This window comes from Cucurbita maxima, unplaced genomic scaffold (genome assembly GCF_002738345.1).
Source record: "Cucurbita maxima cultivar Rimu unplaced genomic scaffold, Cmax_1.0 Cma_Scf00010, whole genome shotgun sequence".
NCBI lineage: Eukaryota > Viridiplantae > Streptophyta > Magnoliopsida > Cucurbitales > Cucurbitaceae > Cucurbita > Cucurbita maxima.
Genome location: NW_019272026.1, coordinates 3866852 through 3891792, shown reverse-complemented (window position 1 = coordinate 3891792; position 24941 = coordinate 3866852). Strand labels below are relative to the sequence as shown.

At 37.5% G+C, this 24941-nt stretch overlaps 4 protein-coding genes and 1 non-coding gene across 6 annotated transcripts; 3 read left to right on the top strand and 2 right to left on the bottom strand.

Moving 5' to 3' along the window:
• Positions 1–3356: 3356 nt before the first annotated feature.
• On the top strand, positions 3357–8602 carry LOC111485214 (beta-1,4-mannosyl-glycoprotein 4-beta-N-acetylglucosaminyltransferase-like). Of its 2 annotated transcripts, XM_023131993.1 has the most exons (5): positions 3357–3880; positions 3959–4230; positions 4310–4391; positions 4483–4524; positions 7270–8602. In XM_023131993.1, the coding sequence occupies exons 1-5, from the start codon at positions 3399–3401 to the stop codon at positions 8294–8296; spliced, it is 1905 nt and encodes a 634-aa protein (XP_022987761.1). In that variant the 5' UTR covers positions 3357–3398; the 3' UTR covers positions 8297–8602. The 2 variants fall into 2 exon arrangements, with proteins under 2 accessions (XP_022987761.1, XP_022987760.1); XM_023131992.1 differs by lacking the exons at positions 3357–3880; positions 3959–4230; positions 4310–4391; positions 4483–4524 and adding an exon at positions 5504–5908 and having other exon boundaries at positions 7083–8602.
• Positions 8603–8936: 334 nt separating this feature from the next.
• On the top strand, positions 8937–9010 carry TRNAN-GUU. Its single transcript has one exon. It is a non-coding gene; the product is annotated as a tRNA-Asn (tRNA).
• Positions 9011–9134: 124 nt separating this feature from the next.
• Positions 9135–21997, bottom strand: LOC111485100 (WD repeat-containing protein 11-like). Its single transcript, XM_023131809.1, has 20 exons — positions 21000–21997; positions 19864–20293; positions 18876–18963; positions 18550–18731; positions 18179–18315; positions 17838–17904; positions 17148–17280; positions 16864–16972; positions 14847–14922; positions 14572–14754; positions 13970–14130; positions 13217–13316; positions 12708–12891; positions 12298–12584; positions 12017–12138; positions 11512–11656; positions 11344–11436; positions 10161–10234; positions 9896–9949; positions 9135–9818 (listed from the first exon to the last, which is right to left on the bottom strand). The coding sequence occupies exons 1-20, from the start codon at positions 21995–21997 to the stop codon at positions 9515–9517; spliced, it is 3927 nt and encodes a 1308-aa protein (XP_022987577.1). The 3' UTR covers positions 9135–9514.
• A 1341-nt stretch (positions 21998–23338) lies between these two features.
• LOC111485031 (mitogen-activated protein kinase kinase kinase 17-like) lies at positions 23339–24181 on the top strand. Its single transcript, XM_023131719.1, has one exon. The coding sequence runs from the start codon at positions 23486–23488 to the stop codon at positions 24179–24181; it is 696 nt and encodes a 231-aa protein (XP_022987487.1). The 5' UTR covers positions 23339–23485.
• Positions 24097–24941, bottom strand: LOC111485291 (cucumber peeling cupredoxin-like). Its single transcript, XM_023132117.1, has 2 exons — positions 24680–24941; positions 24097–24601 (listed from the first exon to the last, which is right to left on the bottom strand). The coding sequence occupies exons 1-2, from the start codon at positions 24927–24929 to the stop codon at positions 24300–24302; spliced, it is 552 nt and encodes a 183-aa protein (XP_022987885.1). The 5' UTR covers positions 24930–24941; the 3' UTR covers positions 24097–24299.

Below are 24941 nucleotides of genomic sequence, written 5' to 3'. Positions count from 1 at the left end.
ACCCTTTTCATTGTGCCTCTCTTTCTAGGACTAATATTATTTTAATACCCACTTTTTCATAAGTGCTTCTTCCATTTCATTAAGCCCTATGCCCAACAGAGAATAACATACTTGGCTTATTACCCTTACCCTTCCATCCTATATCTTACTTTATCTTCTATTCCATATAGATTAATATCTTAGTGTCACGGTTTCATTTTTAGGGTTACGGTAGAGATAGGAGAAGTTGAATGATTGATCTCGAGAGAACAAGTATGTAATAACTCAAGTTCACTGCTAGTAGATGTTGTCTTTTTTAAGCTTCTCTTCAAAGTTTGTAAAATTTGTTGGTTAGGAATATGTTTGTATACCCTTATATAAAAAATGTTTCGTTTTCCACCCCAACTGATGTTGAGTCTCATAATCCACCTCTTTTCAGGGTCCAGCGTCTTCGTTGTCACTTGTTCGTCACTTCAATCGAAGTGGGATCTCATAGAGTATGTGACATCACCAACACCTTGTTTTAATAAGAGTCACCTTAAACTTCAAAGAATGAGATAATGCGAAACTTCTTTTCTAGTGTCTCAGTCGTAAAAGTGACTCTTATTGATTTATGGGGATGGTAGTTTTTACTCATAGAAGCGACAAATAAGTAACGTAATCATGCAACAAGAAATAGAGAGGAAAGCCAAGTAATGAGGCATGGAATCCGAATTCAAATTTTGAGCACGATACATTACACGTTCATATGATGTCGAAAAAGAAGGAAGAGTGGCAATGTTAGATAGAGAGACATGGAAGGCCCGCACACTCACAAACACACCCACACAAAGAACGAGGCATAACTCAAGCCCTTCTTCAACCTTAACCGCAGACACCGCCGGGAAAGCAGCCTTGCCTTGAGCCTCCATTAGGGAACACCTTCATTGAACTTTGCTCTCTCTCTCTCTCTCTCTCTTTATTATTAAAACTTGACATCTTTTTTCTTCTTCTTCTTCCTCCTCTTCACTAAGATTTTGGTATTTTCAAAGCCAAATAAAAGTTATTTAAAGCTTTCTCTCTCTAGATTTGAGGCAATAAGTTGGCGTGCCACCTACCCCAACCAGATTCCCTCACGCCTTAAACCAATATTTTCCCCCCGTTCTTTCTCATCAGATCCTAGGACTTTCAAATTAATGGGTCCTTTTTCTTCTTCTTTATGTGGGGGAAGACGAAATTATTGCATGAAACAAAGGCTGAAAAGGGTCATGACCCAATGACCCAATAAATCTCACATGGGTTCAACTCACACTAGAATTTCTAGAGCCAATTCAAACATAGTTCAGCGACTAAAACACAATATAAGTCAATACATCGTCATCGTAATAAAATGTTGTTTTTTCGAGTAGAAACATATCTTTAATCTTCGAGATCTTGTATACCCATATGCCAAAATCTTGTCTTTTTAAAAGATATGAATGAATGAAGGTAGGGGGAAAAGAATGGTAAGAAAAAGACATGAACTTGGTTGAACAAGGATGAGGGTTTTGAATAGAAGATTAATAATTAGGGCAAGAAAAAGCACATAAATATATAAATAAATAAATGAAGGGAATTTGCATGAAAAGGAGACAAGAAAGAGACCATTTGTTCCCCCACACGAGCACTCACACAAGCACATCCGCAGGCTTTTTGAATTCTCCCAACACTCAACACACACATTCTATTCTAAACCCTTTTTTTCCCATTACTTTACTTTATTCATTACGTTATGGGGATGCTCAATTTTCCTTTCCCTATACTATATGCCACATCCTTATTTTATAATTATTTTTTTAATTTTAATATTTTCTTCGTCTTCTCAAGTTTCAATTATGACGCTTGAGACAATAAGAGATACATGAGAGAACGTATTTGAACGAGAGAAATATAAAAGATTTACAAGTATTATTGAAAAAGACGTAAAAATGGTTGAATCATATGAACTTCAAAATTAAGCGTGTTTGGCTCGAATAAAACCCTAATAATTAATAGGATAAAAAAATCAAATCCAATTTTCGTATAAGATATCATCGAAATTAAAAAAAAAAAAAAAAAAAATTAATAATTTTATTATTTTATTTTTAATTTTTGTAATTCATTAAATACATACGAGATAAATTTTAATATTTTAGGTTATAGATTTTGTACATGTCAAATGGGCCGAAATTGAAAAGGCTGATCGAACCTTAAATGGGCCGGGCCTAGACAAACTGTCTGAATGGAACTGCATTCACGGGCTGGATACTTCAGTGAAGCTTTTAGGCCCAATATCTATGGAGTCCAGCTCACTTGTTCTGTTCAAATGAGCTGGACCATAAATACACGTGGGCTTTGCCCCAATCAACTCCGGACGTGGACCAATCAAACTGTCCTCATCTTTGACTAAAACGCAAACTCCATTTCCGACGTGTCCCTTCTTTCATTGTGCTGCGTCGCGTGTTTTGTGACACGTGTCGGGTCAACGGACCACTTGGTGCGTCAGTTCCACGTGTGTTGTATGGCCTAATTTTTAAAGAACTTTATTTAAATTTTCATTAATTATTATTTATTTATTTATTTTCAATGGAGAATTCTCTTACGGTTCTTTCTCCTTTAATTTAATTTTAGATGTCGATTTTCTGCCTCCTACATAGGATCAGTATTACCAATGTCCAAATAAGCTGAACTTTTTTAAAATAAAAAAATTAATAATATAATTTTTATTACCTAAAATCAATTATTATTAAATCAACCCATAACTTATCATTATATATTTTTTAAATTAGATAATGTCTATTACATAGACAACTCTCCAACTTCTGCATTAGGCACGTGTCAACTTCCGTACATCATCTTGCTTGTTGATCTTATTCAAATCCCAAGTGGTCGTCTCGAGACTTCCAAATAGATCCATCATAATGCATAGTTCAAAGCATGCGGGAGGATGTACAATTGCAATAAATTCATTTTTATATGTATAACGACTTTTATCTTATCCAAAATTATGTCATAATTGGAATAAAATACTAAACATAGGAAAATTGTGATTGAAAAAAAGGAACATATTAATCACATTGTCATGTCCTCTGGAGCATAGACAAGAGAACATATCCCCTAAATGCACTGTCCCACTTCCCTGTAAACAGTATCTTATAATGGAGATGGAATAAAGAAACATTTGTTAATCATAACCACACATATTGTCTCCATTAATTAATATTATGTCACGTGCTATAATATAAATTTGTGATGTTAATTATCATACGATGGTGATTAATTTCGGTGCTAAGTAGGGATTAGAAACCATAAACATGGAAGCTAATGATATAAAAATTAGAATACACGTAATTTCTTTATTTTTAAATTATTATTATTAAAGGGTAAAAGGAAGAGGGTAAGTGTTGGAGGTTCAGAAAACAATGTGGGTGAGAATAAAGGAACAGCAGGGCAGCTGGGTCGGGCAAAGGCAGAGCATTGATACGGACATCTCAGACCATTTTCGCCTCTCTATCCAACACTTTGTCCCCATCCACATTCTTGTCCCACTCCCGCACGTATGCACGCACGCACGCCCTTCATCCGCTCCTTTTAAGCCCCCGCCCCCCTTCTTCCCCTCGTCACCAACAAATCCACACGTCTCTTCAATCCCATCTATGGCTATGGAGCTTCAGCTGGGCCTTGCTCTGTTCCCCACCAATCCCACTAAACCCTTCCACCTAAACACCCATCACCGCGCTCTCCCTTGCTTGGATTTCGACTCAATCAGCGGCAAAAAGCGCCCTCTCGATATCGACCCCTCTTCGGCATTTCGTCGAACACTTCCTCTGCTTCTCTGGAATGACCATCCCAATGACGGCGATGACGACCCCAACGACCCCAATTCCGCCTCCTCCAATCATCCGTACGCTCCTCCTATCCACTTTTCTCTCTTTAATTTCGAATTCTGCGGCTGAATTTGTTAATTTGATTGATTTAACAGAGACAATCCGAAGGAACAGGAAATTGAGCTTGTCGGATGGCCGCCGCTTAAAAAGAGGAGGAAGACACTTTTCGTACAGAAGCGCATCAGAAGGGCCGTAGTGATCAGGCGTCCGGCGATGGAGAACGGCGGCGGGGTTCACAGGGAATTGAATTCGAATAATTCCCTGTATGTGAAGGTGAAGATGGAGGGAGTGGGAATTGGTAGGAAGGTTGATATACGGCAACACCATTGTTTTGATGCGCTTAGAGCTACTTTGATGAACATGTTTGGTGAGCTGGCGTTGTTATCCCAATTAAGAATAGTGAATCCGGGTTACTGTGTACTGATTTTTGGGTTGTTTGGAAACAGATAAGCCGGATTCCGACGGCTACAACCTCACCTACCAGGATACCGACGGTGATTGGTTGCTTGCTGACGACGTAACTTGGAGGTAAAGCCAAAGACTCACAAAAATAATAATATTTATATATTAGTTTAAAAGAAGGTGGCATTCAAATCTGAGTGGGTTTTGATTATGACAGAGATTTCATCCGAACCGTCCAACGGATCAAACTGGAGAAGAACGGCGGCTGATTAGGGGTTACCGACACCGGCGGTCACAGAACCAGATGCTGTCTAATTAAATAGATTTCTTTTTTTTTTTTTGAGCACTTTAATTTTTAACGACTGTATGAATGGGTTCTTACTTTTTTTTTTTTTTTTTTTTTTTTTTTGGGGAGAAAAATATGTTACGGGAATTTAAATATATGAATCAATGAAAATTAATTACACAGCAAATAAACATAGGTTATTTAATTTGATTCTTATAATTTTAGAAATCAGAATTTCATTTTTGATAATTAGATAAATCATATAAATAGTTTTTACTATTGGATAAAATTATCTAAAATTTAAATATTAGGTATAATTTAGATAAAAAAAATAAAAGATAAAGTGAAGCATTAAATAGCGAAAAATTTTAATTTATTATTATTACCTTTTTGTATTTTTATTAATTTTCTCCCAGTGGGCCGAACGAGAGAACAAAAACTCATCCTGTGGAACTTGAGCCCATATCGGAAGTTGGGCCGACTGTCTTGGCCCAAATAAAGGGAATGGGCCATTTATCTTTGTAGCCCATACATCATAATAAGAAAATGTTAAACTAATGTCTTCAATAGATTTATAAATTTTCTATTTTTTAAAAAATAATTGATATATCCAATATAAATTAAAATTTTGAAGATGTATAATAGATTTGTGAGTTTAAAAAAAATAAAAAAAATTTAAGAATTAAATTTATATATTTAAATGTTAATTTGATCAAATAAATATAAGCCTCAAAGTTATAATTTAACTTAAAAAAGTTTAAATATTATTTAATCGATTCATTTTAGCATTTGTAATATTAAAAAAAATTATTTTCAATATAAGATATGAGTTACCATAAACATTAGAAAATTAATGAATTAAGATATGAGTTGTGGATAATGTAACAATTAAGGTTAATTAAAAAAGAAAAAAATCGTTAGGAAATTTAGGAGATTAAAGGATGTAAGGCTAAATCATAGGGGAGGTCACGAAAGGGCAGGTGGAGTTCACAGAGTCAACGACCGGAGGTTATTACCCTCCAGCGGAAGGGGTGGGGAGCTCATTTTGGCTGTTACAGTCCCCCCGTTGTTACGGCGCTACAACTACAGGCGAGAAAGGGATCAATCCGACGCCGTCCTGCCGATTCCTTTCAATTCCGGCACTCAACTGGTTGCCACTAGCTTCCCTTCCTTTCTCTTCCATTTCTCCTTCTTCTTCTCCAAATCCGATCCCCATTTGCTTACCTTTCAGTTTCCGGACCCTTTTTTACATCACTGTGGACGTAAAATTCCTATATTCTTCCCCCTTCTCTCTCCGGCATCGGCAGGGATGGATCGACGGCCTATTTAATTGCAGTTGTTGTGCAACCTCATCCCGGTAAATTGATCGATTCATAGCGTTGGAATTTTTCTGGTTTTTTTGAGTGTCGAATTTGATTCCTCTGTGGATATTATTACGGTGTTTGGATTGCTGTGGTTCTGATTTCGTTGATTCATATTCGAGTTTGATTAAATTTGATTGAGAATTACTCACCCGTAGTCATTTCCTCGCGATTTATGGACTTCGCTTGTCGAAAAGAAGGGTAATCCTTGCTCAAGGTATTTTCCTTTGGGCTCGTGATCTCAGCTGGACCACAATGTTATGAACCTAGGGAGTCTTTTTCATTAGTTGTATCTAACGAATTGGGATGAAATTTTTGATTTAAGATCAAGGAGGGTTTTGAATCAATTAAGAGATTTGGATTAAAACGATTTTCTTTTTAATTTTTAGTTAGATTAGTGGGGTCTAGTGTAGCTGAGGTTGGGAGAAATTCACAGAAGCGAAAAAACGTTCCTATCTAAAAAAATATAAAGTCGAAATGAGAATGATATTGGCAACTAAATTTATGTTTGGGGTGTTAGACGAACACGACTCTCCACAATGGTATGATATTGTCCACTTTGAACATTAGCTCTCATGGCTTTGCTTTGGGCTTCCCTAAAGGCCTCATCCCAATGGAGAGAGTATTATTTAATTATAAACCCATGATCATTCCCTAGGAATTAGCTGACGTTGGACTTTCATCATCCAACATGGGGATGTGTCTACAAAAGGGTCTATTAATATGAAATCCAGATCGTTGATGTTTTCAACTAACGTAAGAAGATCATGTTCAAACTTTGTGTAACTGGGTCGATTATGAACTCTTTTAATTTCTTTTTCGTTGGCTTGAAAGTCATTATCATAAGGAAATTCTGGCTTCAACTTGACAAATATAATATGAAGTTCTTTCAATCCTTGAATCTAGTCTTATTATTTTGTTTTTTACTGTTTTTGACTAAGAAATTCGTTGTTCATTGCTTGATAATATTCCTTTTCATGGAAGTTTTGAAAAGAAAAGTGCTGATTTGTTTTTTAAGAGGGTCGTCTATTTGTGGAGTTCATATTGATTTGGTGAACATTAGATTTTGCTACCTCCATCTTTTATTTTCTTGTTTTTCATCCTGAATTTATCCTCTTCCTAGCTGAAGTTGTTTGCTATCATTTGTAATGTGGTGGTCAATTTTCTCAGGTAACCAACAATGGTGAGACCATGACTTTCTGTCATCTTTACCTAAAACAATAAGTCAGTAGCTTCCTTCCCGTAGTACTCTCCTTTAAAAGATGGCTATAAGATCTCTACGGGTCAATTCGAGACGAATACGTCTGAAATATCTTCTTTTTATGCTTCTTATTCTTGTTCCGATCAGTGTTATTACCATTTTCAATTATGGCCAAAAAATTTCTTACTTCTTCCGCCCACTTTGGGATAATCCTCCACGGCCTTTTGTGCGTCTACCACACTACTATGCCGAAAATGTGTCTATGGAACATCTTTGTCGCCTCCATGGTTGGTCTTTGCGATCTGAACCTCGCCGTGTTTTTGATGCCATCATCTTCAGCAATGAGCTAGATTTGCTTGAAATCAGGTGGCGAGAGCTTTACCCGTATGTTTGGAAGTTTGTAATCCTGGAGTCGCATACCACTTTTACAGGCATACGCAAGCCATTAGTATTTGATGCAAATAGGGCTAGATTTTCCTTTGCAGAGAATAAGACTGTCCATGATGTGTTTTCTGGAAAAGTTGCATCTCCTGGGTCGCATAGAAACCCATTTGACCTTGAATCCCAGCAACGTGTAGCTATGAATAGATTACTTCGTCGTGCAGGGATTTCAAATGGTGATCTTTTGATCATGTCGGATACTGATGAGATACCGAGCCCGCATACTGTGAAACTACTGCAATGGTGTGATGAGGTGCCTTCGATAGTCCATCTTGAAATGAGGAACTACATGTATTCTTTTGAGTTCCCGGTGGACTACAGCAGTTGGCGAGCCTCGGTTCATATCTATGGCCCATATACTCACTATAGGCATTCCCGCCAAACCAATCTTATATTCTCTGATGCAGGATGGCATTGTAGCTTTTGCTTTAGGAATATTCAAGACTTTGCATTCAAGATGACAGCTTATAGTCATGCAGACCGTGTAAGGCGGCGGGACTTCTTGAATTACGCCAGGATACAGAAACTCATTTGCCAGGGAGATGATCTCTTCGACATGCTTCCCGAAGAGTACACCTTCCAGGAGCTGATTAAGAAGATGGGCTCTATACCGCGTTCTTCATCGGCTGTTCACCTTCCTGCATACTTGATAGAGAATGCAGACAAGTTCAGATTCCTTCTTCCTGGAGGCTGTGTAAGAACCTCTGCAAACAGCATCCCAGGACTGAATAGGCAACCATAGAGGCCTCGATCAGTAGTTCGTCCATTTCTAATCTTGTCTAGCTTATTTTCGGTACAATTCCGCTTTGCTAGAGTGTGAATATCTAGCTAGCACTGCAGGCTCTTAATTTTCGCAAAGGTACCAGAAAGGCTAGGTTAAGACACAAATTGCTAACGAAATGTTGAAATTGTTAGCCAGAGCGAGTGATAATATGGTAGATGATCCATTGTTTAGTGTACTGAATTTTTCATTAGTTTGGCAGAGATGGCGATAGAATGAAAATGGCCTGTACTTCTTCATTGTTTATCAGAAGTTTTTTGTGAGATAGAGATGGAGAATAATTCCTCATCCTATATCTTATGCTAATGCTTCAAAGAATGGAGCAGTTTATATAGAAGCTGTAATAGCTCAGTCTTCGACCAAGCTAGCGCATTATAGTTATTTATGTCTGTTAAGATGATTAATCATAACAATTTATTTTTTCAATAAAATATGCTGAATAGCTTAGTTGGTTAAAGCGTGTGGTTGTTAACCACATGATCGAAGTTTTAAGCCCTCCCTCTGGCGTGTTATAGTTGTCTATGTTTTTGTCGGTAATATTCAGTATGCATTTATTTTTAATAATTTTAGTTTACCAAAAAAATTTATCTCAATAAAATATGCTGGAATAGCTCAGTTGGTTAGAGCGTGTGGCTGTTAACCACAAGGTCGGAGGTTCAAACCCTCCTTCTAGCGTTTTGATAATTTTACCGAGAAATTTACTTTAACAAATTATGAAGCAAAAGTATCATAAAAGATGGAATACCCATTATGGGAGAACTTTGAAATTCATGAATTGAAAAGAAAATAAAAGGAACAATTAATTGAAATCATTATTCTATAATGTCCAAGCATCAAAAGACAAGATACCTTCTTATACAGTCCTACATTTCTGCAAAACAAATACAAAAACCTGTTCGGTATTGTCCAATTCATGCCCATTCAATCCCATGAATCGTTCATGTTATCCAAAAGCTGCTATATACAAGTGAGGAAAAATATGAATAAACTCCATAAAGATTTCTAGATCATACAGCCACAATGAAATCCTCTTTCTCTGCAGCCATTTCTATTCTCAGTTATTTCAGCGTATGAATCCATGTGGTTTCAGTTCAGGGATGTATACTCAATAAAATGCAAATCCCTGGAGAGTTAAATAATCAATCAAATCAGACTGGGAGAGAAGTAATCCCACTCTCTTTAATCAGAATAAGGCAGGGAATCCATGCAGAGGTGCACAAGTTTTCTCTGGTATTGTCCATAATATTCACCAACTGCAATAACATCATCATTTGCAGGGTCCAACCCGGGCAACTTAACGAGTTCTTTCTTCAAAGCATGAGAATCCGACTCATCATCTGAGTTTTCGAAATTTGAGATAAATTCTGAATGTATTTCTCGACAAGCCACGATGAACATGGCTGCAGTATCGGGTTGTTGCAAGTCGCGAAGTGCTGCTAGTGCCTCTTGTAGTGCACCAGCTGTGACATACAATATCAATGCCCTGTAAAGGGACGATTTCAGTATACCATGTTGCAGGAAAACTTGTATACAAGTAAACAGAGAAGAAAATGGTGCTACCTCCAGATGTTATGTTCGCTATGGAAGACATGATTGGCCCACCTTAGTAGCACCCTGAAGAACATATAAAATAGCCAATCCGAGAAATCCACATGAACAATAGTACGATAATGTTGATGTTCCATAAAAAGCAACAATGTTTGAGTAAAATTGTGTTCATTTATCATTTAAGACATCTAATAAAAACAACAGAAAATAATACAGAAAACAGAAGCAACGTTCAAACGAACAAGCCAAAATTTGAAAATCTTTTAACAATAAGTACCTCGCATAGTCGGATCCTTTTAAATGTGTGGCAGCTAAAGTCGCAGCATCCGTCCAGCATCCAGCATCTTGAAGCTGTGTGAGAATGACATTAGAACAATCCAGCCCAAAAGAAAACAAAAAATTAACAGAATCACCGTGATAGAAAATATTTTTGAAGAAATAATGTCCTGGCATCTTTTATGTTCACTAAAAAAAAAAAAAAAAAAAAAATCCACATTAAGAGAGATTCAATTATGAACAAGGCAGACATTCTTCTATTCGTATGACCTCTACGACGAAGAATATACATGTGGGAGAATGAAACATTCTTTCTAAGGGCGTGGAAACCTCCCCTAGTAGACACGTTTTAAAAATCTTGAGGAGAAGCGTGAAGGAAAAGTCCAAAGAGAACAATATCTGCTAGCAGTGTACTTGGGGCGTTACAAATGGTATTAGAGTCAAATACTGGGTAATGTGTCAGCAAGGACGCTCGACCCTGAAGGAGAGTGGATTGGGAGGTCCCACATCGATTGGAGAAGGGAACGAGTGTCGGGGAGGATGCTGGGCCCAGAAAGAGGAGTGGATTGTGAGATCCCACATGGGAGCCCCAAAGGGGGTGGACACCGGGCAATGTGCCAGTAAAGATGCTGGACCCCGAAAGAGGATGGGTTGTGAGATCCCACATCGACGGGAGAGAGAAACGAGTGCAAACAAGGACGCTGGGCCCCGAAGGGAGGTGGATTGTGAGATCCCATATCGGTTGGGGAGGAGAACGAAACAATTTTTATAAGGGTGTGAAAATCTCTCCCTAGCATACGCATTTTAAAAACTTTGAGAGGAAAGCCCAAAGAAGACAATATCTGCTTGCAGTGGACTTGCTGTTACACCTAAAATCCCATAGCTCTTGGGTTTGATTGCTCATCATCCTCAATTCTCGCACTGTCTTTCATAGATGAAACTTCTTAATGTTACTTTTCTAACTGGAAATATGGGAGGTATTATAAGGGGGAAGATGAAAGATCTTGATATCACAGCAACAGAAAAGAACAACCTGTTAAGTGTAAAGTAACTATATGTGATTAAGCTCGACTATAGGTTGAACCGATATGAACGTGAATCAATTGTTCCTATGCCTTAGAAAGTATAAATTCAATAAAACCTAAAAATATATGAAAAGAGAAGACATCTTGATATATGGACACCTGAGAACAAGCTTCTTGATATCTTCCTACAGCGCAGAGAAGATGAGTTCCAGACAATGACCGGTCACTCCTCACCATGTTGGCTGCAACAACCTAACAGCAGAGAAGGGTGCATCTAATCATGCAAGTTCTTCAAGATCCAAATTGAATCTATTCAACCAAACATACCTTGACAGCTAGTTCTAGAAGCGATCTTGACACTGCTGAAGAAAGTGCAACAGCACGTAGAGCATTTGCATAGAAGTAAGAGCTCTCTGGAGAGGTGGAAAGCAGTATACTAACAGCAGCTTCTAAGTTTCCAACAGACACAAGCCTAATGATAAAACCAGTTAGATAGACAAAGGTAATGCAGATTGAATTCTTTAACAGGAACAAAAGCGTGAGAACATTGAACAGGACAACTCAATTGCAATGAAAGAGCTCCAGAGGCTGAAACCAACAAGTGGACTCATACATTATTATTAAGTGGTAATTTGAATTTTCAAATATGCGCCTTTAAGAGAATAGCATTTTCCTTTACAACCAAGCTGTTGCCTAATAGCAACACATGCATTCACGTAATAAACATAGGATCAGCAGAAGCCATTTTTGCAGTCATGTAAGTTTCTACGCCCACGCAAATACAAAACACTATATAGTGCAGATGAACAGGACAGAGTTAAGCTGATCTTACTCATGTACACGGTTTTGAATATCCTCTTCCCCATCCAATTTTTCATGCCAAGTTATGCGTTCACTTGCACTTTCCCACAAATCTTCTTCTTTGAAAGCCATTGCCATAAGATGGCCTTGACCCTGCAATAACAAAAGCCACATCATCAGCCATAATGAAATAAGTGAATCTTGTGAAAGATTACATAAAAACTCCAATAAGCATCAAAATAAATGAGTAAGAGTGATAGATGGTTTTTAATTTGCTAATTAAGAAGTCTAGCAAACGAGCAAGAGATTTACAAATGATTCTTTCTTCCCAGTTCTTGGCATTGATTTTCCCTTTGAGCTTATCCTATTCAGCATTGAAATTTCATCAAGATCCACATTAGAAGCAGAGGATCGGCCTCTCTGGGGAGACTTATTGGCTAACATATTCATCAGATGACTGAGAGCACTGGGCAACTGTAGCCAAAAGAAGGCTTCAGACCATTCACCAAAAATTGCAGCAGCGAAGGCAAACCTCAAAGCAGAGCCTTTATGTACTAACTTCGAATATAATTTTGCCCTCGCATCATCAAGTATGCAACCTTCAGCCGTGAAACATTGAGAATAGGTTAGAATAATGAAGATCATCATCTGGTAGAAAGAAGAGACGAGAGCGTTTTCATAGCCATAAGTCATGAGAACAGCATATGGGGACAGAATATAACCTTCTATACGGTAAGGTTCAAGCACCTTGAGAAGCATTTCTGGCACCACAGAATCACCAACAGGGGGTAGGTCCATCATGTGACTCCGAAGGTCACCACCAGCTGCTGAAACTCCAGACACGAGTTGAGGTCTCATATTTAACCAGGAGGGCTTTACACCTAACTGCAAGATCATCCGCAATGCCTGTAGAGAATAAAATTAACATGAGTTTCATTCAAAAAATATGTCTGATCTCATACTCCAAAATCTGCATTTAATGTTGGCTCTTTGATTTGTACACTTTGATCTGCATCTCTATTCTCTATAAACGCTTCACATGTTCATCTTCATCTACATCTCTATTCCCTACAAATGCTTCACATATTGCAAAAACTAGAGCCTGCTTAAAATGCAACGAAAAATAATTGACTGAACAAAAAATGGAAATAAGTTTCAATTTTCCTATAACAAGAGATTATGAATAGGAATAAGATGCATGTGATGAGGAGAACAGATGAAAAATATTTACCAATGCATGTGGAGTAGGAAGTAACATTGGCGAACATATAGGCACCGGCCGAAATCTTTCCTTGACCGTCTTGGGTCCATAGCCATGCTTTTTTCCATTACTGCATAAAATAAGGGTTACATAAGCACAATTGTAGATAGCATTTAAACCACACACCTTTAAAAGATTATTAAAAGAAAGAAAAAACAGTACAGAACGAGTTTCATATACCAGACACCTATCGTGTCCTTTACTTAAGTCGATGGTTTGTTCCTTGTAGATTGATTGAGCTTTTGCACTGTTCTATGTACTGTGCATCAGAAGAAGACAGTGACTATTGTCTAAAAAAGAAGCCCACAGAGTGCAATATGGAATAAGAACCCAAGTAGCATGACCGTACAATAACAACGTGATTTAGGACTAGCACACTTCTTTTCTGTTTACAGTCAACCTCCAACACACTCGATTAGTTCTTTACTCGTGCTCATATTGTTTCCTTGTTAATTATAAACCATGACGTTCTGATCAAGCACATGAATTTTCAATAAGATGGAAGGGAGAAGGAAAAAAAAAAAAAAAAAAAAAATCCTTACAAATGCATACCAATTCAAATATACATGTCCTAGTAAATTTTAATCTCAATATTTCATAAGGCATTGATGCAAGTAGCAACAATATTTTAAAATTAAATCCTGTACGGAAAATACCAACAACAATAAATTAAATAATTTAAAAACTAAATCCCTAAGATTCAAAAGGAACTCCAGTACTTACACTATGATCTCAACAAGACGAAAGCTACTATCAGCTCCAGCAATACATAAAACTAGAGGATCTTTTCTATCCGTTCGTAGAGGCAACCAATCAAGTTCCGAGACAAGGGTCCCTGGAAATTGATGTTGTAAAATGGAATTAGCCAAGGGATCCTGTGAATCCTGCCAGCAAAATGTATACATGGATTTATAATCAATAACAGAAAAATCCCTTCAAATTATCCATGGTGTAACATGCTCTGGGAGAAAACATGCATGCAATCCCACGCACCTAATACTCAAAAGAACCAGCGCTCTTTGAATGTTAAAGGGCCTAATGTTAATCTACAGATTGTGAAATGCATCAAAGAGGAGAAAAAATCCTACTAATTGGAAAGTTCTAAGAATTTATTATCTATAGATTGTCAAACGCAGCAAAGATAACAAACTATATGTTCAAGGCCTAATATTAAAAAGCTCATAAGTTTCTTCTTTGCTATTGAAAGAAATAATATAAGAAAACATTTAGTGCAATAGAACCAGACATATACGGAAAATGTAAATTGTTTAGATTTATATTTACAAAATCAAATAGCAGTTTAAAAATAAATAAATAAAACTTACAAGATCAAATACGGAAAACGTATTATCATAAAATAGAACAGCTATACGTCCTCTGCTGTGGTCTCCAGGAACTACAGGGGAAAATTTGATTCGCCTGATTCCTTCTCTGTGGGTGTTAAAAGAAGAAGAATGCCCGGTTGTTACATCCCACCAGCGAATGTTACCTGACCTATCACCCATGACCTGAAAAATGTCCGAATTAGAGTGATCAAGCCATCCAGCTGAAGCGACCAAAAATCATAATTTTATTTTATTAAATTCGGAGTGACACATACCACATGTGGCAAGCGGTAGGCCATGGCTGTAATTAATCCATCAGATGAAACAAATGAAGATGAAGGCCATTTGGGTCTGCAGACATGTAAGGCAAAATCTTCATGAGATTTTTCTCATTTGGATGGCAAAGAATTTCATTCAATACGAATTAAGAACATAACTTTTATGATTCAGACCTCACAGTTCATGATAAACATTCTACGAACGGCAAGGAATTTTATCAGAAAACTCCATATCAGTTATTAATATTTGACCATAGGTAAAATTGAATAAACAATCTTAATTTTCATCTAAACCCTTGATTTTTAGAAAAAACAAAAAAAACACTCATTTCTAATCAATCTGCAGATTTGAAATTTAGGGGGCGTAACAGTGTATGTTAATCTCTATGTTCTTGTTACAAACCAACCAAAAGAGCAGGATACTTTAATTTAATCAGCATAAGCTCAATTCGTATGAAAATGTATGAGAGGACCAATAGCACTATTGCGTATTAATTTTGGTCTATGGTCATGCTATTAGGAAATGAAATCCTAGTATGGCACCTTGTGTCTATTCAAATCATCATTTTACAACAACTGCTCATATTTTTATTTGAATAGAATCCAAATGAATATCCAATAGACATATAGATTATTAAATTAATTAGAGTATGGTCTAAATAATACTTTCTTATAATTTTTTCTTTTCAATTAGTCTACCGTTTAAATTGTGTTTTCTTGTTTATTTTTGAAATCATTCTTATTCCTATAACTCGAGTTGGATAACTCTCACGGAAGGAAAACAACCCTCTAAGATTAAGCATTTCTTTTATCGAACCACCTCTTTACCCACCTCCAACAAAATTCATTTCAATTCTTCACTTTGATCAAGTTTAGTTAGAGACAAATGAAAAATGTTTTTCTTTGTTTTGAGATCCTTTATTAACATGACCCTAAGATATTTCAATCGTGTAGTATGAACTTCAAGAAAGTGAAAAAATATTGTTCAAATCCCCACAAAATAAACTCAAGTTGCAATTAATGCCACATTAAGGAAGAATCAAGCTTCATTTATTATTGGATGGTTACAAATTTTGGGTGGAAGAAAATCTAGAGGGATGGTATTTCATTAATGTATTTTAAGACTTTTTATTTACTTAAAGTACACATTTACATAGTAGCTAATAGTGGCTAATTATGGTCATAAAATATGAAGGTTACCACTCTTGAAATGCCTCATGGAAGGTCAAAAATTTCATTTTGAGGCTATATAATGCCATGTATGTTGTCTTTGTAAAGTAGACTTGAAAGATGTAGTAAAAAGAGCATTTATGCTTTCTTTTAGTCAATGACTAAATTTCTTTGCCATTCTTTGTGGTTTAGGTTGTATGCTTATAATCATTCAAGCTTGACCTGATCAATCTTGGTTGTGGAGGATTCAAATTTTAAACAAGTGTTCTTGGCTTGAGATATTCGATTAAAGAGGTAATTCGAATCTTACTTTCCCTTGGGGTGATTTCTTATCGCTTTGGAGTTCATAGATATTTAGATCTATATGTCTTATTCTTCAATAAGGTTGTTAGATTGAATTCCCAAGGGTTACAATCATTTGGGATGAAATCATATTGATTTGGGAGTTTTAGCATTTGTGATCTAGGGATTTGCATATCCATGAAGGTTTACGAGGGTTTGTAGATCCAAGTGGCTAGGATTACCATGTCAGTTACCTTGAATCATTGGATTTTAACATTACTTTGTCTAGTCTCTTTGTTTCATATAGTTACACTTCCCTTTATTCTAATTGGAAAAGGCTTTCATAACCACCGACTATCCATCCCTTTTGTAAATTTCATACCTCAATAAAATTGTTTCTTATAAAAAAAAAATATAAACAATAAATTCTCACACAACACAATTTTAGTGTTTGGATTAGAAATTTGCCCAGTATTATATATGTGGTGAAATATATGAAGTCCAAGTACTTTTGTCGACCAAGATTTATAGTGTACTCGATGGTATTGAGAAGGAATTGTACCTGAAGTCCCGAATTCTTCGCCCATTAACTTCAAACACTCCAAGTGCACCATTTACCAGTGCAAACGCAAAGCTTTCAGAAGTTTCATCCTGATTGCCTTCTGGTGCCTCTGATATGGAAAATAGTTTCACTTAAAGATGCATAAGGCCAACTATAACATAACCAACGTAAGTCAAACCAACCAAAAGCCTGAATATGTGTAATAGTTGGTGACAAAGCAAAGTCGTTCTTTTGATGATGAAGCAATGAAAAGTTGCAAATTATAATGTAGATAACAAGCTTACTAGAATCAGATAATGATGCCTTCGTTGATGAAGATACAGTATCCGGTGTCATGGTAGTACGCTCTTTAACAGGCCGTGGAACTGTTGGAAGTGTCCATTCCAAAACTGTAAATGGAAGAGCTAACGATCTAAGCTACATGGAGATAATAAAATTTTCTGTTAACCAGAACATTCCTTTTACACAAAGTAACCAGAATAATTCTAACATTTTTTTTGGAGAATAATAATTTTTAACTTTGTGCAACACAATATAGACATGGAAAAACATTATCCTATTGGCTATTGCAATTAATTCTTTTGAAAATGGAAGCAGTGAGAAGTTGCAAAATGTAATCTAGATAATCCATGCAAAATCAACAGCAAGCACGACCAAAAGATTCTAGACTGAAGATGACGCTGGTCATGTTTCCAGGTCATTACGAAACACTAAAGTAGAACTCCTGGGATAAGAAATGAGGCTTTGATATTGCTGAATATTTGTTTTTTTTTTTAAAAATCTACAAATCAGGGAAGATAAGTCATCTCTCCACACTAATGGCAAACAAGATTATAAAAAACAATCCAATTGCTTGAATAAAAACTTTAGGAGATTGTTATTCTTCCCTCAACATCAAAATGTGAGATTGTTATTAATAGTAAAAGTTATGAAGCATAAATGAAAATGGATGGTGTTTGTGAATGTAAATTTACCATGATAGGAGTCTTTGTCATTGCCCAGACTTCAACCGGAGCGTCTCGAAACAGGATAAGAAGATACCTAGAATTAACCAGCACAACAAAGGAAAGAAGATTAGTACTAGAATAAAGCTGCAAGTAACGTTGCGTAAACTTTATGCAACAACATCAGGGTATTTGAGGAGTTTAATTCTCATATATCCCTACTCCCACATAACTCTTATCTAAGATCTTCATTGAAAAGTCTATGACAGACAGAAGCGAACGTATCTTATCCCAAAATTCAAGAAAAAATAGTAGTAAAAGAGAAAACATTATATTAAAAACAACAGACAAAATCAGAGACAAAGGTCAACCTTCCAGATGAAGAAGCCCTTAAAGCTCTGATGGGTGCACGTTCTGGCTTTTGCAAAACACGGAAGGTTCTATTAAAGCCACTTCTAAGACAGGTCACAACGAGACGATTAATGAAACCTCCAGACTTCTCATTCACCTGAGTCCACAAGAGTAGTGCATGTTACTTATTGAATTGTATAATAAAATGAAAAATGTGAACGGGTATACGATAATAAAAAGGTTGCTACCAATCCAGTGCTCTTTTTAATTATGAGAATTCTGCACTTAGGTACATAAACGTGATATAATTCAAACATAGAAGCAGAAAAACATTGAATGTAAAATGAACATATTAAAACTCAAAATATTAACAAAATACGAAAGCATATACCTGACTGTAAGAAAATGACACCAGTCTGGAATTCCCTAGCCACCGCAAGCCTCTAACGACACTATTATGTACGGAAAAGGACGATGCAACAGAATTGGCAGAAACATCAATAACATCAATGGTTCCACTTTGAGTCCCTAAAGCAACCAATGGTACGGCAACAGCAGGATCGTTTCCTCCACCTCAAATACGAAACCAGGCTAATTAAGTTTTTCAAACTAAAAACATCCAGCTCATTCAAATCTCATAAAAAATGGTATTACAACTCTGAAGAAATACATGGGTAATATATATTTGCATGTACAGAGCTTAGTCATGAAACTTACGAGCTATTGTAGCTACTAAGGATGGAGATGGCACTGCTAGCATTGTTACTGCAGAAGAAAGAAGCTGAAGCTGACCAACTAAACTGATCTGTATCAATGCTTTAACAGTTAGCAGGCAGAAATTTCCTGATTGAATTAAAAAAGAGGAAACAGCCAAAACCATTTTCTTTATGCGAAATCAAACTTTCATGGAATAAAACAACACACGCTACATTTCACACTTCAATTTGACGCATCCGTGTAGTTCTAACGGAAGAACAAAACTAAAGAATAACATTTTGGTAAGAAACTGAGTTGTTCTTAAGAAAAATGAAAGACTAAACAAGGGCGTACAAAAGATCCCAAAACTACAGAAAAGGACTCTAATTCAACAAAATCAAACTAAGATCATAATTACAAAAACACATAATTACCAAAGCTTATAGGGAGGTTTTAAACCTCACCACCTCTCAAATCTCATCATCTGATCTTTCCACCTCTCAAGAATCATATAGTTTCTCTTGAGCCCATCTCTAAATAAACTAGCGTGTGACGACAAGTTGCCGTCCTCCCAAAATGGAAAACTCACTAGAACCTTCTCGAAACTAATAACATTAGGTTAAACTACCATTTTGGTCCCGTAGTTTAGAAGTTGTTACAAGTCAAATGTCAAATTATAGTCTTAGTACTTTCAATCATTTTTAAATTTAGTCTCTTTTAGTTCATGTTTATTAAAACTGGTTAAATAATAATAATAATTTTCATGCAAAAGATTTATGCTTCCAAAATTTATGGTGAAACGGCTCTAATAGATGATAAAAAGCTTTTAAAAAATCAACAATAAACTAGAAACGGAGACTAAATTTAAGATTTATTGAAAGTATAGGGTCTTTTATAAACATTGCATTAGTTTGTTCGGGATAAAGAAAATACCAGGAAATTTATTTTTATAATAAAGATTCTGCAACCTTGAACTGGTAAAGAAGAGCGTTAACAAACAGAAGCTAACCTTAAATGACAAATCCAGTTTGCTGAGGTCAGAGGGTGGACGACCACCACTTGTAGAAGAACACGTGTGGTCAGTGTTGCTGTCTGAGGCTGGCACTTTGCTCATACTCACACCTGCGCCATCCTTCTGAGTGTCTTCAGCACCTTCGGCAGTTACGAGCCAGTTCCATACTTTTCCATCATCAGAGATGGATATCAAGTTTGTTGAAGAGACATGACGGGATTCATCACAATAATCAAATGGAGTATCAATAGCTGCTTCGGAATGTGCATCAGGAGAATGAGGTACATCAGAACAAAGCTTGCCAACATTTTGGAGGATGAAATCAGACTGGCAGATGACAACAGCAAGAACTGAAGGAGATGGAACAGATGTGCCAATTGAAGGCAGCAACTCTTCCATTGCAGACATTATGTGGACTTGTTCACCTCTTAAAGTATAAACATATAAGTTCGTCTCCTCGAATTAAAAAATTAAGCAAAATATTCGCGGAAAAGAGTTATATACACCAAAAAATCCGATTATGCAAGCCTGTAAGTCAGGTTCCTACCTTGGCATGCACAAAGAAGGATTAATACTCATGATAGAAAGAACAATAGGCATAGGCACTTAAATTTTAGTTTATCTGGGAGAATTTTCCAGTAATCTGAAACTCAGAATTCAAACTAGACCTCAATAAATTTATGAAGATAAATAGATATAAATACATCCACAGGTCGGGATTTACCTAAAACTTTCTCAATCCTTAAGAACATACAAGTCTTAACAAGTCCATTCATGCAACGTTCCACAGTCCCGTCCCCAAACTCATCCGACCTCCCATTTAAGAAAACTTTTTCATACATAACAAACAATTTCATTACAATCGCAACTATACATCTAATCTTATAAACGCTCATGATTTGCGTATCTTCGACAGCAACCCAAAATTCTTCAAAACTCGTTTATACACTTAGCAAATTCACAAGGAAGGATTCAAGGGGGATAAGTTTCCATGAAATCTTTGAAAAGGGGTAGGCAACCGGACCTGAACATAATAATAACATTTACACGAAACATGGAACAGCCCAGGAACCATTAATGTTATTCAGCCACTTCATAATAGAACCTTGCAGATATCGACCAAGAGAACTTACCCTTTTCGCCGCCAGGTACTGAGCCTTCCATCCAGGTGTGGACAGTAGAGCAACTCACTGTTCGGATCCGGCAACACATCAAGGAATTTACCACACCCACGAGGCAATGAGGTGCTAAAAAGCGCCGCCTCATACTGCAAGTCAAACACCACCAACTCCCTTGGAAATGTTACAAACAGAATGTGTCTCCACTGAGGCGAAAATGAAAATTTCGCATTATAAAGAGGAAATATGGCGGAGGCCGGCGACGACGATCCGGCAGCCGCATCCCTTTCTAGCTTCTGCAATTCAGTGCAGTCGGTTCCAATCCGTAGCTCCTTGATGACAACGTCATTTTCTTTCTCGCCAAGAACCTGAACCGATAGAAGGAACCCTTTGAGACCAATTACGCAAAAATGGCGCGAATCGAAAGGATCGAAGCGAATGCAAGACAAATATTCAGGGGAGGCGTCATATTTCCAGACACATCGACCAGTGGTAACACTATAGAGGGAGAGAGCCGAGGCGCCGTGAATTGCAGCGATAAAGTACGAGTCGGGTCCAGACCGCACCCAGCACAGATCCTGAACACCAAACTTGTAGTCGCTAGTATCGAACCAGATAGTTGGGGACTTCAAGCGGAAATCAAGGAGAGCAATGCGGCCTTGACGATCAGCAGCGGCGAGATGCAGGTGCGAAGTGGAGGGCTCAGTAGTGAGAAGGTCACGGCGGAGGGGGAGAGGAGTCCACCGTACAGAGGTGACGAAAGGGGAGAGAGAAGAAGTAGTAGTTGACGGCGGAGGCATGGGAATTGATGTGATGAGTTGCATAGAACGAGAATCGATAATGGAGACTGAGCTGCCGGAGGGGAAAGCGAGCAGACCGGAAGGGCTGATGTCGGCGGATCCGAAGTTGTTGCGGCTGGGAGGTCCCGGAAGCATACAGTCCCAGGAGTCATAGTGCCGTGTTGGAGAGTGAATCGGAAGAGACGGTGGCCCCAACGATCGGGGGCTTGTCATTCCGGTCAAAGTACGATCAGAGAAGAGAATCGAAGGTTGATTGTGGGCGGCGATAAACTAGCAACCATGAGACATCGGATGCGAAAGATCCGGAAGGCGGAGGATTCGGCCGAATCTTCCAAATGGGTCTTTGATTAATAGAAAAAGAACATATTGCAGATCGCGGGAGCTGACTTTTGAGCTTCAACTCGCTCAGACTCAAACAACGGCGCCAACACAACCCGCTCACCGTTGATGTGTCTTACTGCTGTTACAAATTTTATTAATTCAACTTTAAGGCCTTCAATGAACAAGAGCGTACGAATTCTTATAACCAAAAAAAAAAAAAAAAAAAAATCATAAATTGTATGATTTTAAATAGAAACACACAAATTAATCCTTAAATAATTTTATGAAACTGCTAAATTAATACCAAACTTAATCCTAGAGTCGATTAATCAGTAGCATTTATAGGGAGAAATATCTATTAATCAAAGGCACAGAAATTTACGCAAATAAGGAAAAATTCCTTTAGAAATATTTAAGGAGAGAAGTTTCTGACAGCGATATTAATTTCCAAAACAATATTGCATTCAAATTCGAAAAAAAAAACGGGATCAAATAGGGAAAGCGAGTAGGAATGGAAAATTTTCACAGAAAAGGAATCCAATTCTTCTATATATATTCACTCACAGACGCATTGATCAATTCATCTGCAGTACTGGAGAACTTCACCTCTGCTGGACCTTTTTTCTCTCAGCCGCAGCCGCTTTAATTTCCTCTGTTTCACCGCCGAATTTCACGCGTCCTTAGAATCTCCGCTGATCATCGCCGCCCCTCCGTCGCATCGGGGAGGGAATCGAGGTCGATCCTTTCGGCAGGTTAGAAGTTCAATTCTACATGTTCATGTATTGTTCAATCATAATCTGAATTAGGACGTGTTTCTTTTTTCTCGTAATTTGAGCCGCATGTGAAATTTTCCACTTAAAATCAACACTAAATTATTGTTGCTTCCAGACTTAGAATTAACAGTATTCATCTGGTTCAAAAGCTGTTCTTAATTTCAAAATTGATGATAACTAAGTTAAAGTTATGATGAATTCCTCTAGAATCGTATCGATTACATAGTTTATTGTTGACTGCACTCGTCCAAATCTCTAATATCGGTCTAAATTCGTACAGATTTCATCTTTGATTTAAACTATGACGAAGTCCTGTGTTGTCTCACAAGTTAACCAACAATGTCACAACATTGTTAACCTGCACGAGTTCTTGAAAACAAAAAGAGGCATCGTGAAGTGCGCAAAGAAGTCACAATCGAGCAACAATTGGAACAACAACGTGAAACACAACTACGGAAGATTTGGTAACTTAGCAATCGAAGAATATCACGGTTCATTCTGGATTGGTGATCGCCTCATTCGCAAAAGTGGATCTGGCCTTGTTTTCTTGGCCAAAAACAAATCATCCACCAACTCAAATTCAGAGTTTCTTGTCAAATCTTGTTTAATGGAGTCATCGTCTTCACTCCAATACGAGAAGGAAGTGCTATGCAATCTAGGGCCATGCTCAAATCTAGTGCGTTGTTATGGAGACGAAATAACGATGAACAAATCAGGCGAACAGATTTACAATGTCGTGTTCGAGTATTGCTGCGGCTCAAGCCTGCGTGATCACATTATCAAATTTGGGCGTAATGGGTTACCAGAACCCATAGTTCGCAAGTACACAAGAGACATTGTTCATGGACTCTGTTACATGCATTGCAATGCTCGTTACATTCACGGTGACATAAAACCAAGAAACATCTTACTATCACCAAGTGATCATAAAGGTGGTTGTTTGGTGGCTAAGTTAGCTAGTTTTGGGTTAGCTAGGAAGCTCACTCCTGAAGTGTTATGCGACGAGGAAATCAGTGGTTCAGGATCATACATAGCGCCAGAGTTGGCCAAAGATGGCTATCTAGACTGGCCTGCTGACATTTGGGCACTTGGATGCGTGGTGCTAGAGATGTTGACTGGAAAACCAGCATGGAGCTTTGAAAGTGCTTATAATTATCTAATGGACTGCAACCAGGAGATACCAGAAATCCCAAGTAAAATATCAAGTGCTGGAAGAGATTTTGTAAAAAGGTGTTTGATCAGAAGTCCGTACAAAAGAAGACCAACTTGGCTGTTAGTCAAACATCCTTTTGTTGCTGAATGAAGGTAGTAGTAATATAGATCTTTGTAACTTGTAAGCAATTTGTGAAGAAAAGCCAATGAAAATGAAAATGTATACTCATTATTGAAACATCTGCTGGTTGATCACTGTGATGTATAACTCAAATGAAGAACAAGAAATTGGGCAGGATGGCGGTGGCGATGAAGAACAGGGTAGGAAAAGCACCAATTTTGAGAGCAGAGTTGGGCGGCATTCCAGGGTTAGGCAAAACGTCGACGGCAAATTTCATGCCCAACTTGCAGTGGTTGCCAACATTACAGATAAAGTATTTACGAGCAGGACGATCAAAGGTAACAAAAATTACATTCTCGAAAAATATTCCTGGCTTCACACATCCGTCAAACTCTGCTTGAGACTCGGGCATGCCGTAGTTGTGGGTTTGATTGGCACTTGAATTGAACCCTACACAAACCCCCCATTTATTTCAACACAATAATTACAAATTCATTATGACTGAGCTTAAAAAGTATGGATATTTACGTAGTGTATCGCCCACAGAGAAACTGGTATTGCTAGCCCATTCAGAGAAGAAGGTGGGAGTCGGCGGTAGGTTCCAACCAAAATCGCCTCCCACACGGTGGTCGACGGCGGCGGCGGCGGCAGCAGCTTGGAGGAGCGCCCCAATGAAGAGGAGGGAAGCAAGGAAGCTCGATCTTGTTGAACCCATGTATGAACTATGAACGATGTTCTTGGAATGAGCAGAAGAAGGGAGGGGGGCATTTATAAGCATAGCTGTGGATGT

Bases quoted from the DNA above. Each gene is read 5' to 3' on its own strand.
- LOC111485214 (XM_023131993.1), top strand. From the start codon at position 3,399: ATGTGGGTGAGAATAAAGGAACAGCAGGGCAGCTGGGTCGGGCAAAGG. The intron at 4,231-4,309 runs GTGAGCTGGCGT...GTTTGGAAACAG, and splicing joins TACTTTGATGAACATGTTTG to ATAAGCCGGATTCCGACGGC. The intron at 4,525-7,269 runs CGGCGGCTGATT...CAGTGTTATTAC, and splicing joins CGGATCAAACTGGAGAAGAA to CATTTTCAATTATGGCCAAA.
- LOC111485291 (XM_023132117.1), bottom strand. From the start codon at position 24,929: ATGCTTATAAATGCCCCCCTCCCTTCTTCTGCTCATTCCAAGAACATC. The intron at 24,602-24,679 runs GTAAATATCCAT...GGGTTTGTGTAG, and splicing joins CTCTGTGGGCGATACACTAC to GGTTCAATTCAAGTGCCAAT.
- LOC111485100 (XM_023131809.1), bottom strand. From the start codon at position 21,997: ATGACAAGCCCCCGATCGTTGGGGCCACCGTCTCTTCCGATTCACTCT. The intron at 18,964-19,863 runs GTTAGCTTCTGT...GCATTGATACAG, and splicing joins AACTGGATTTGTCATTTAAG to ATCAGTTTAGTTGGTCAGCT. The intron at 17,905-18,178 runs GTTGACCTTTGT...GGTTAATTCTAG, and splicing joins AGGGCTTCTTCATCTGGAAG to GTATCTTCTTATCCTGTTTC.
- LOC111485031 (XM_023131719.1), top strand. From the start codon at position 23,486: ATGGAGTCATCGTCTTCACTCCAATACGAGAAGGAAGTGCTATGCAAT.